Here is a 12,557-nt window from a genome sequence, read left to right as displayed (position 1 = left end):
TGTGCTGAGTGCGGGTTTCACAGCTTTAATTAATACGTTCTGTGCACTCTGACCAACCCGATAATCCAAGAAACCTCTACAGAAAACATCTAGGGATGAGGGATATGTCATCACTGTATCATATGTTACAGTCCGGAGATTTGCCTGTTATTTATATTGCACCAAGTTATCCGAGTTATCCTGTGCTGTTATTTTACTTCCACGGGAGGGCTTGAGTGCTTCAGGCTGTGTGAAGGGCAGGATGAGAGGTGCCAACATTGGTGCTTGTGTAAGGAGGCATCAAGCCATCTGCTCATCTTAGAGGGGATCGAACGGAAATGGTAAGAGACTAAGGAGAGGAAAATACAGTCTAGGCCATGTTTTGCTCAGGAGGAGCTGAAGACCCTTTCCCAGAAGCACGATGCTATATTCAAGAGAGGCATGCAATGGGGGGAGAGAGAAGGACCTATGGACACGCTGCTTCAGTGGCCAAAATGCCATCTTCTGGCCCCTGTATATCCGACAGAGTTCACTGAAAACTGGCCAAACTAGGAGCAGATTTTAGGCTGGTTTGACATACAAAGCTGCCCTCTGCAGAGGAACTGGGATGGAGAATTTCTCCTTGAGGTGTATTGAGACCACTCAGCGTGACGGAGGTGTCTCGTATCCCAGCTATCAAACCACGAGGTTTCTCTGATGTGTAGGTATTTCTATGCCATGCCCTGGAGGCTGGAGGCAGTTGCTGATAGGGACTGTGATTGTGAAAGCTTCCTGAGAAGGAAATCCTTCCAGGAGAACAGCGAAGGAAATGGCAGACAGAAGTGCTGGAGGAAGGCCAGGGGGCCACACACCACAGCTAAGCCCCAAACAGCGATGTGACAAGAGGATGAAGGTGCGACTTCAGCACACCTCTGCTCCTGCCTGCTGGAATAGCCCCTCTGGGAGACAGAGACCCTGCAAGAAGTCAGAAAGCTCCCGAAGCACTTCCTAATCCCCAGCCTTTAGCTAAGATTAGGCTGAGCACGGGGCAAATGCAATGGTGGCAACTGGTTGCCTGGCTGCGTGGGGACAGGCTGGAGGAGGGAGGGATCCCGCATCAGTGGGCACGCAGAATCTGTGCAGTGTCCTTACCAGAGAGGCAGAGAGGGTAATTTAAACAAACAAGGCCCCAGTGATGGAAATTTCTAACTCAAAGCCACCATATGGAGGGAAATCATCTGACCACAATTTACCTGTTAGACTTCAAAAGTGTCTAGGTCTCCCCTAAAGAAAAGCAGCCTTTTCTTTAATGAAGTTAAGTACTGTATTTCAGCACCGTGTGTTGTGAAAAGGAAGCAATTTGGATTCATTTACTGAAATTTACCTTTCAGATGCAGTTAAGTGAAATTAAAAGTTTGTCTGAGTTGACAGAGTTCTGTTTTCCATCACTGCATTGTCTTGAAAGAAAGGATAACAGGCTAAGTGCTTAAATTCCATCCAAACTGATAAGGCTCACTCTACACAGGCACACTTAGTGCAGTTTATTACACATTGTCTCCCTTCATCTATCATTGGTATAACTTTTATTTTTTTCCCCTAAAATAATTGTTGCTTCCAGAAGAAATTGATATTTGTGATGTTATTGCATTCGTCTGGGGTTGAGCAGTCTGCACTGGGCTATCAGAGAAATGCCATTTCCAATTACAGGGGGAATTCATTTTATTTCCCATTAATGGCAGGCTTTGCAGGGCTAAGCTTACACCTGGGACAATAATCTCTTTTTCTGTTGTCTCATTCTTTTCCTTGAATTCCTTTTCTATACAAGTGAAGCATCTGTGCATCCTCAGTGTCTTCCCAATGCTGTCTTTGCCCAGATCTCTGCCTCAGCAGTTTGAGTGAACCTCTGATTTGCCCATGATGTCCTTCCTAATTTTTTCTTCTCACCACTGCATTTCTCTCTTTCACATCCTCCAGCTGCCATCGCTCCTTCCAAACCTCACGCCTCCTGAAGCATCCTCCCAGCTACTAATTCCCCTCCCTCCCTTTTCCCAGGGAGCTTCCCTCCCGCCCTGCTGAGGGCCACGGGAGCTGTAATGCTCCCACTCCTCTTGGGAGAGGTTCTCTATTGTTTTGGGCTGCTTGTCTGTAACCTTAAACTGTTTGCCTGACCTAGAACAAAGGTGCGCCACTGATTTGGCCTTTGCTCACTACTCTGAAACATCACAGGCATCTCTGTTCTTTCAATTTACTTAGCAGCTCTTCATGAAAAGCCAGTGAATGATCTGTAATTAATTATATATTACAAGGAGAAGCTTAGCTAACACAGTGTCAACAGGAACAATAACATACTCTGTGTGCCAGACTACAGCCTTACAGCACGAGGGTTTTTACTCCTCGCTGCCCCAACTGACTTCTGGCTACTAGAGCTAGCTAGGGTATTAATACTGTCTCCATTCAAATTCCTCCCAATGACAGACTTCATATCTGCACCTTTCTGCAAAATCAAGAAGTTAGAAGAAATATCCTGCTACTTGAAATCTCCATTTCATTCTGGTTCTTGACAAACAATTTCAAACACGAGTTGTAGCCAGGCAGGGCTTTTTCATCTTGTTTAGATTTGGAGGGAAGGAGGCAGATGGGAGAGGAAACCACACATTTCATCAGTTTTTTACTTTTTTAATAGCCTTCACTGAATTGTTCAGTGAAGCCTATTACCCAGGAGATCAGCAAATCTTAGCTCTGTCAGAGACAGGGAGAAGGCAGAGCAGGAGCTTTCTCATCCTCCACAGCGGTACTAACCTTCAAACACACAAATCTAAACACTGTCCACTCAGGGGTGCCAACTCAAATGCCTCAGCTGTTAAGACAGAACAAAAAGGAAAGGACAATCTCCAAGGTATAGCTGAAAGTAAATATTAATAATGATGTGTGACATTAAATGATGACTCATTTTTCATGAGGCCATTTCAGATTGTAGCTATAACCTCGGATCAGACCAGAAAGACCGTGTGAGCTGAAGTCTTAGTGGAACAATTAATTATGGATTTCCTGGCTTTTATAGGCTGGAGTCAGATCTTTGATGTTCCTTTAAGATAGTTCTCCTGTGTTCATTTCCTTTGTTTCTGTGCTGGTAGCTTAAAAAAACACCTTAAGATTTCCATAGGAGTGTAGGAGATAGCCTAGAGATCCATAGTCCATAAAAGCCCTGCAGTTCATGGCTCATAAAGTCCTGTAATCCATGGTCAATAAAGCGTTGGAAAAGAGCTGTATGCACCATGGTCATTTCACAGTTCAATGAGGTTCATACAAGAATCAATAATCTGGTTTAAATTCGCCTGGATTTGTCCTCCACCTGTAAATTTCCCTTTGACTTTTCAGGTTGAAAGGTGGCTCAAACAGCTGAATTCTGAAGACCTTGCATGGAAACAATGAATTTTATACAGCTTTTACGCCCCCTCAAAAAACATAATAATGACCTAAATCCCTCTACTTTGTCTCAAAGTCAAGTTTCAGATGACAAGAGGTAAATTACGAAACTCAAAGTGGAAGAAGAACCATTAGGAGAGACTGAGCCACAGCTCAGCATAACACTAGATGCACAGAGCTCAGTCCACACAGTGACATTACATCCAGAAACAGGACGGGGGGCTCCAATTTAAGTACATGCAAACGTGTAATGGATATGTGGACAGGCCAGAGTATGAGCTTCTAATATATCAGTTATCCTCCAAAAATGAGTGCTAACAGTCTCACTGTTGAGTGCTGGTGAACATTATTGGGGCAACACAGTGTAAGCTCACATGCTTTGCCCATATTATTATTTTTCCTACCTATTTCCTCCCAGGAACGATTGTGCTACAAAGTCTGGTGACAGGCACAAATTTCTGCTCTTTTCTTGCCAATCAGGAGGGAACCAGTTAGAAAGAACACACTGTTTATTGCCTTGTGCAAGGTCCAGCTTGCAATTAATACTGATGAAACACAACTGCCAAAAGCACAATATGCAGCAGCTGGTTTATGACAGTTGAGACCCTATCCAATTTATGGGGAAACCAGAGCTGGTAGTGAGTCTGTGATTTAGCTGAACAGTTTGTAGTTTTTGTTTTGTTTTGTTTCCAGGAAAACACCAGAAGTTGCTCCAGAACTGCAGAAGCACTAAATCCATCTGAAAGCACCAAGGCAGACTTCTCTTATTCCAGCCTTTCCTCATTTCTAGGGCTGTGATCTCCCACTAATATCTCCCTGGGATCTTTCAGCAAGCAGGCTACACACAGAGTCTGGTTCAGCACCAGCGTGGTGGGAGCGGAAACTTATGTTTCCTCATCCCAATCTCCATCCTAATGAAATGGAAGTAAAAGGGATAAAAGGTTTTGATTCAGATGAAATCTCTCACGAGCACTGGGTGAATAATTTAACTCTAACCTGGAGAGCTACCCTTTTAAAGACTTTTCCTAGGAATATTTCTTACTGAAATAAAAACAACAAAAGGCACAAAGTCTGCCAAAGCTATGCAAGCACCACTGCTTTAAGCTCCCAGCTGCACATTTCCATAGCCCTATCAGGCCCAATATCCAATATCCTTTCCGGATAGATAAGAAGGGGGCAGGAGGAATGTGGCTAACTGCCAGGATCCTGCAAGATCTGACTGTTTAAGCACCCCACTTACATTACTGGTAAGGTGAGCTGGCCTAGACAGCCGTGTGGAACACTGGGCCATCGTGGGACACCACGATTTGGCATGTCCTAGGTAGAAGACATACAGAATTCCCTTGTTTTTGTGGTAATGAACTATGTAGGACCAAGCGTTTTTTATCTCATGCTTAAGCAACCTCAGTAGAGAGGATCCAACACTGAACACTCCTTAAGAACAAAACAGGTCTGATTCTTCTTAACAAAGCTGGCATTGACATCAGATATACCCTTGTTACAGTAAGATTTTTATACACCACTGAAATAACAACCCTTATATCACTTATCCCAAGAAAAGAAAATAACAAACCACAATAAAAAAGGCAGCAACTGCTCCTTAAAAAGAATGACTAGTAATAATAATAATAAAAGAATGCAAATATGTAGAGTTTTTTCCTTAGTAAAGGCAGAAGCCTCCAAGAGACTCTGACTTACTTGGATTGCTATGGAAAAGCACTTTAGGTGCTATGAAAATGGGAATAAGATTAATGCCAACAGAGAGACAATAATGATATGTACAGGTGAGCAGCCAGTTCCCAGTTTGTTGTTTTCAAGGCAACCTGAGGTGTTAAAAACATTTCAGCCCCAGAACACAGAAGACTGTCAGATATCTCAAAATCTTGAAAACTCCCAGGAGGAGTCTAAATGGTTGGAAAATGGCTCAGTCTTTGGGCTGAAAACTGACAGTAAATATTGGAAAATAATTAGTGGAAGTAGGGCAAAAAGAATATTTTCCCTTGTCATTTTTTCCTGTTTTTACTCTGGTAACTGTTTGTTTCTGTATGTTTTAAATATTCTGAGTATTAGCTTTCTTTCTCTTGACTTGTAGATTAAATGTTCTTACGAGCCTTCCTCCAAGTTTTTCATTATGCTCCAAAAACAACACCTCACTCTCCATCTCTCCCATTTAGCCGTTCTCCAACCCTTCTTATGGCCTATCAACAAAGGCTGGGATCAGTAAAGGGCAACTATTTAGGAGACAGCAGGATGAGGACAAGAGCCATAAAAGTTATGACTCACCTGTCTTCTATCCGAACCCAGAGGTCATTGAATTGCCTCTGGCGATGATGTTTGTGCTGCTTCTTGTGCCATTTCTTCTGCCGGCCAAACTCTTCCAGCTGGCTGATACTGTCTGGCAACAGGAGGTGAGGAGACAGGCTGTCTTCTTCATCCATCTGCTGGGGCTTCAGGGAAGGAGACGTCAGTGGGACCTGCTCAGAAAGCTGGAGGGCTGGCAGGGCTGTTGCTGAGGACCCTTCAAAGGCTGGACTTGTCTTTGTCGTCCTTGAACTGCAAAACACATTTAAATATTTGGTGAACATGTGAGAGGCAATGCTAAGAAAAGGTGAAGACAGAGGACTACACTACTTGGTGGGTGCTGCTAGCTGCTAAGGAGGTGTACAAGGAGAGAGGCTTTGCTTTGGAGTAGTGCCTAAACACAGCAGTGCATTTCCTAGAAAACTACCAAGTAAACACCAATCTGAAAAAGGGTGAAGAGACAGACGATAAACCATTGTTGATTTCTTACATTTTAACCGTTTCTTACAGGCTTTGGAGCTTCCTTTATGGGTTACCATCATATCCTGCAGTGGTCTGAAGGCTAAATGGCAAAACTGAGACACTGAGGAAAACAAATTGTCAACTAACGAATATCCTAAGAGAAGCAAAACTTAAATGAATAAGGTGCCACTAGATCCCTTCTTTTTTTTCAACTTTTGGTATCATCTGTGAGTAACAAATAATTGTTTTGACTGCAACACTAATTATATTTGTTCATCCGAGTAAGGACTGGTGATGGGGAAGCCCAAACTGATGACAGACGCACAGTCTAATGGCTGGGCTGCTGGGACAGGATTTGTGAGACCCAGACTATAGCAGTTTTTGTATAATCAAGAAGTGAGGCAAAAAAGGGAGTAAATGACCTCTCCCAGGGCACCATGAAACAATACTGCCAGAGCTCTTCACTTCTGCTGTTTGAAATACTACCACGTCTTGCATCTGACTGTAAATCTGCAGCAAAAGGCCTTCTATTGATTTCATCTTCTAGCGTTTCACTGATTTTAGAAAAAAAGTCAATATAAACTCTCTTCTTTGATATGTGGCCACGTCAATTTACATTTTTGAGCTATGATATCTGAAACAAAAATCTAATAAAGCACTACTGACACAACGGGATATTTTTTTTTTTTTTGAACTTCAGTAGAAGTTCCTGTTTGGTCTTAATTGCAAGAGAGGATGGTCCAATGAGTTGCAGGTAGAGAAAATGGAAGAGAAATAATAGGCAATATGAAGCTGTGGTCTGTGAAACTATTTCTATTACATGGATGCTATGACTTTTATGACAGAAACAATTAAAGCCACGTGAAAAGCTTTGCCTCCTGAGTGAAACCAGTAAGACATTTTAATGAAAAAGTAATAAGAAATCCTAAACTTCATTGGTGACAATGTACAAAATGTGCTGCAAGTGAAACCACATGTTTCATTTACGGAACATTTTGTTCTCTTCCAAAAAAGTCACATCTACTACTAATAACAGCAGCTTTTTTTCTTTTCGATATTTTTGATGTCCATTACAATGGCACTCAGGATGGTCATATCTATTTCCACCACATCACGTTTCACCTAAAGGTCCTTCCATCTTTACTAGCTACTGAGTATTAATTATCACTGCTATGAGACTCACTGGCAACTACAGTAACTTTGTCACTCATAGCCAACATTAATGAAATTTTTTCAGAGATCATATGACAGATACAGAAAAGAAAGACACTTGTTTAAATTCTAAAATTCTCCAATGTTGCTTTCATTAATAACAGACCAAGAAGTCCCATACTTCCCTGTTTTTTTCCAAGCATTCAGACTTTCAGCAAGTCAGTTTTGAACTCGTTCACACTCATTCCACACTCTGTTTTTATTGCACAGAGAGATCTACTGGTTCTAGGTGTTTGTTTTTTTTTTTTTGAGTAAGACTTTCTCCCATGATTCACATTGAGGATGAGTTTTCATCAGTGCAGCAACATTTTTTGCAAGACCTTGGAGCTCTCCGAAGTTTTCATGTCTTTTTCACTGCACTTATGACTGTGTAGCAACACCATCTCCACAGTCAAGTAAAAGGAAAGGCTCTCACAGATTTCCAGTGGATGGGTCCTTCAGGTCACAGAAGACACTCTTAAATTTTATCCAATCATGTTGGTGGACCAGTGAGGTATCAACGTGCAAATGCAGCCACTTAGTGGCCTGGAAGATAACACTCGGCAAACTTGGCAGGATGGTTTGGGCAGCTGGGAAGGGCCTGGACCAACCGTACACAAGCAGCAGGTGGGCAACTGCAACAGCAGTGGGCAGCAGAAATCCCTGGCCTCATCACCTCCTGCACTTGTGCCAAAGCAATGGGAATAGAGGTTGGTTGCTACTGCCCAAAGATAGATTGTGCTGGTACTACCCTGGATGCCTCTGCTCATCAGTGTTGTGCCAATGCACTCAGGTCTTCCTACAAGCCATCCACCCACATGCACATCAAGGTGAAGAGCCCCAACCCTGGCTACCAGGCTGCAGAGGGCAGAAACATGGTCAGAAGGCAAGAGAATGAAGCAGATGCAAGAACCTGAAGCTGAGCTGCTGCCAAATTTCTGTTTCCACTGGCTTTGTGGAACCAAAACCATGTCTCACGCTCTGATCAGTTGGCAGTGAGATTGCATCAGTAATTCCTCGAGATGCTCAAGGCAGGAGCAGCCCCCACATCAGACATCTGCCAGTAAAAGCCTGGGGCCACCACTTGGTTCCCTGAATGCTTTTAGAGACATCTGAACACATACTTTCCACCTTTTAACACCTACTATTTTGTTACACATGTTTATCTTGCTCTGAACTCCTAGTAAACTGGAATCAGTGGAGAGGTGTTTTTACGGGTTGAGATTTTAGAAACCACTTAATAGGACTGGCAGCTCACTTCTTATTAAAATTAATGAGTTTGGGCATCAAAATCCCAATGGTGGCTTTGAAAGCTTCTGGCTTAATTGTTTCCACTGCCATCACATGAGCCACAGGTTGTAAACTCGATATTTCAGAACATTCTTTGGGAAGAGAATAAATAAACATTGAAGAAATGTTAAAATGTTGTAACCCAAAGAGGGTCATAAACTAACCACTTGTTCTTTAGAGTTGACGCATAGGGAATATATCCATTGTGGCAACTGCATATTACCTTTGGTCAATATTTGTTCCATTATTCCTCTACTAATAATAATTATCCCAAGGCCTAAGAAAGACTGTTGAAGATTATATGTTGATGCATGTTTGCATCTATATGTTTTAAGCTATGTTGAAGCACTGAAGCTTAAGAATATTGGGAATCAGAGTGGTGAAATATCCTTGGTAAAAACATCTGCAGACTCAATAACTCTTCCTAATAAATTAAAACAAAATCATACACAGTATGTGAAAAATAAAATGGTCTAAAAAAAACAGATACAGTGACAATAACAAAAAGCCAATTGTCAAGTTTTAGACATGTAAAAATGATTTGTTTTTTGAAATTGACTTAATAAAACCTAGAGGGCTAGTTGTCTCCAAATCTGATCGTCATCCTTCAGACATTTAACCAAAAGTAAAAATCAAACTTTTAATCCAGCAGAATATGCACATTTAATCCAAATACATTGTAAGAATAAATATATTTCAATTCAAAGCAAGGTAGACTTCCTATCAGATGATAACCTTCCCACTGATTTAATTAATTTTTTTATTAATACATTTACAATGAATTTATTCCTATTCTGCATTTTCCCCCTAAAAAAAAGACCCCTCCCTCCCCCCAGTATTTGCAATAGGATACCTGGGCAATAGATCTCTTCGCTGCATGAAGCTTTACCATTAGATTCACTGATGATTTCATGGACTATTTCATGCCTTTCCTTTGGTCTCAGTCTCACTGCACTCTGTTAGCACAGCTGCACTGGATGAAACCGTGGGGATATAATATACTTTTTTTCACTCCTTCACTACTGCTGAGACAGCTTTTCAAGATACATAGCTATTTTTAAAGCCACAGAAAAGCAGAGCTGGTTTTCACTTTGCGAGGCCACAGTGCCTTTTCTCGAGAAGGAGTGAGAAACTCTTGGGTGAGAAACCACCCAAATATCTTGGTCCACACAAAGATCTCGGAGATTTTTCATGAATAACTTGATACAACTCCAGGCTCAGAGGTTCCACCCATTTTTAAATGTATCATTCCCACATGGGACAGTGTTTGAGAAACTAAAAATATTTCAGGCCCTTAGGTGGGTTTCTTTCATCTCTGACCTTAATTTCCTTTCCTGGGATGCACAGTTCTGCAAAACAACTTCCCTGAAATCATGCAAGTCCAAATAATAAAAGTAGGGAGTCTCAGCAAACAACCTAAGTTGCTTTATCCTATGGTACAGAAAATAGTGAAAACAGGAAAACATTTGTTCTTATTCATTCTTGAAAATGCTTAATCCCACAGACAAAGACCCCTGTGGTTTTGTTTCACTTCTGGTGGGTTTGCCATCCTTTTCTAATTCTTTTCAAGAATTAAAAGAACAAAACAAGACATGCAAGTAGATTAGGCAGTTGTACCCTCCATTAGACTGTCTCAGCATTTCTCTTTCTGCCTTGTGGTCTCCAGTGTCTCTGTTGGCACTGATCATAGAAATTTGACTCATCATCAGGATTTGCCAGGCTTACAGAGGGAATCTGGTCAGAAAAACAAAATGAACATCGCGAAGTCCTGTAATAGCTTCTTTTCATAATTCCCATGCTCATAATTGCTCTGGCCCTACTTCCCCTCAACCCCAAGCCACCTGGGAGTGCAGATGTGCCTTCCTCCCCGCCAGGCAAGGACCCCTCCTGCCCTCACATCATCTGTCCAGTTCCTGCAGCTCAGAGGGCTTTGACCATCTCCTGAGTGGAACACCTCCTCCACAGGGCCACAAATTTGCCCTTGCTTTAGCTCATGAGATAGGAGATGCCATTCAGAGGCCCCCACAGAAGCACCTCCTCTTACAGCCAACTCGCTTCAGCCACTCATCAGTAACAACAAGGAACCTGCTCCCCGAGACAACACTTTTTAAGCACTTTGCTACCTTCCACACAACTAAATCCTTCATCTAATTTTCAGCGATTTTGTGGTAACATCTTTGTTCACTTGGATATGCACAGAACCTCTTAAAACCCAAGTTTGCCAATTTGTTATTTGCATCTTGTCTTTGTGGTGTGAGGAATGGAAAAGCGCCGTTCAGCACACTGCCATGGTTTGCGTGCACTTTCAAAGCAAGGCGCCGGTGCCGAGCTTTTTCCTTTGCTCCTTGCTTCAATTTTCAAGACTGTCAGACAAGGAAAGAATTTGTGTCGAGAGACAAGCTGTGGTGATAGCAAGGAATGTGTGATGTGGTAGCTTTATCCTTATGCCACCGTTCTTGGGATGCACCAGGACTGCAGCCAGGCACTAAGTTAAGAACATTTTATTATAGATGGATTCCCATAAATTCCAATTTGGGAGTCTTTGTCAAAGCAAGAATTCATCAGTCCTTCACAAGCATCTTGCCTCCCCTTGCCACAGGCCACAGAGACATCTGCTTCTTGCTTTTCTTTTTCCTTACGCATCTCTCAGAGAAAACAGTCATCCTCACCACAAGATGGGCACCAGAATGTCCTGTCCCACAAGAAGCTTGACATTTCTTTCTTTTCCACGCTAGGATGAAACTCGGGATTTCCATAGCTCTTGGGAGAGCAGCAAACAAAAGGAGAAGAGAAAACCAGGCAGAAATCCTAACCCACCCCAGCACAGGTTATAGGGCCTCTCACTGTTGATGTACAGTACAGATTTAGGCTATGGTCTCTCACATTACCAGGTGACACCAGTACATACCACCACTGGGTTCATCTCCTTCAAGTCGAAAGTGTGAATTTATTTATTCCTTACTGCAAAAGAGAGTAACTCCAAAGAAGAGATCTGAGGACTAGATTTGCCCGATACCACTTCACGTGTCCAGTCAAATTGTTTAATCAATCACCATATGCTTCCCCTACAGTCAAAGGAAAAAAGGTGAAAACTCAGGCTGCTGATTTATCCTCTGTGTTTGCATCTGGATTCTCTGGAGACACCCACCCTGCTCCTTTAGCGACCATGCAGTCCTAAGCTATCTGAGCTGATTCAGACAAGTGCCATAAATTACCGAGGATGAATTTGGGCTTAAGACACAGCAAAACAAAATACCTGTGAAATCCCTGGCTATTCAATCACCTGAGAAAAAGCTCTGGTTGCCTTAATTATAACGAGGTTATTTTATTTAGTGTGCTGTTGCCTTAGGCCTATATGCTACGGTTAAAGCATTGCCATTTCTTAACAGAATTTGGAAACAAAGTTGTTTTCATTTTTGCACCAGTCTACTACAACTCACGATCAGTTAAATTAAGTTAAGTAATTAAATTAGATTACAGTCCACCCAAAACTTGGACAGTATCTCTGGACTCAAAATCCACATCACAGTATTTGTCTGGGAAGAACCACTGCTTTTCAAGAACTGTGACCTTAGTCTGAGAGGGAATTTGGTCCTCCGTATAAACATATAAATGCAAATACTCAACTCTGTGCATAAACAAAGCGAAAAGCTTGTGAGGTCAAGCTATTCCCATGGATTTTAATGTTTTCCTTCCTAGTTTGAGAAACTATAAAATAAAAGAAGTGTGTAGAAGTTTTCTTGCCTATTCCATTTCATTAAAAGTGGAGCTGATCTGCAGCATAGAAGAAATGTAAACTTTTTTGTGATGTGAGTGGTTGAATTTACTGAAAAAATGAGAGAGCTAAAACATTTGTAATGTGCCATTTCCACATTTTCAAATGGCCTTTTATTTCAGAAAAGTCAAAATGTTTCATTTCAGCACTTTCT

The 12,557-nt window shown here is 41.9% G+C and overlaps 1 protein-coding gene across 2 annotated transcripts in view; it reads right to left on the bottom strand.

Annotated features, from left to right (window-relative positions):
• TRABD2B (TraB domain containing 2B) overlaps positions 1-12,557 on the bottom strand; it is a 279,252-nt gene that overhangs the window by 17,779 nt on the left and 248,916 nt on the right. Inside the window, exon 6 of one of the 2 annotated variants that reach the window (XM_068690370.1) lies at positions 5,668-5,937. In XM_068690370.1, the coding sequence (XP_068546471.1) occupies positions 5,668-5,937 (270 nt within the window). Of the gene's footprint in view, positions 1-5,667; positions 5,938-10,334; positions 10,363-12,557 lie in introns of those variants that run through there. The other variant, XM_068690372.1, reaches the window with a different exon arrangement.

Source organism: Anas acuta, chromosome 8 (assembly GCF_963932015.1).
Source record: "Anas acuta chromosome 8, bAnaAcu1.1, whole genome shotgun sequence".
NCBI lineage: Eukaryota > Metazoa > Chordata > Aves > Anseriformes > Anatidae > Anas > Anas acuta.
The sequence above is the reverse complement of the archived record's forward strand: the minus strand, read 5'-3'. Positions and strand labels throughout refer to the sequence as shown.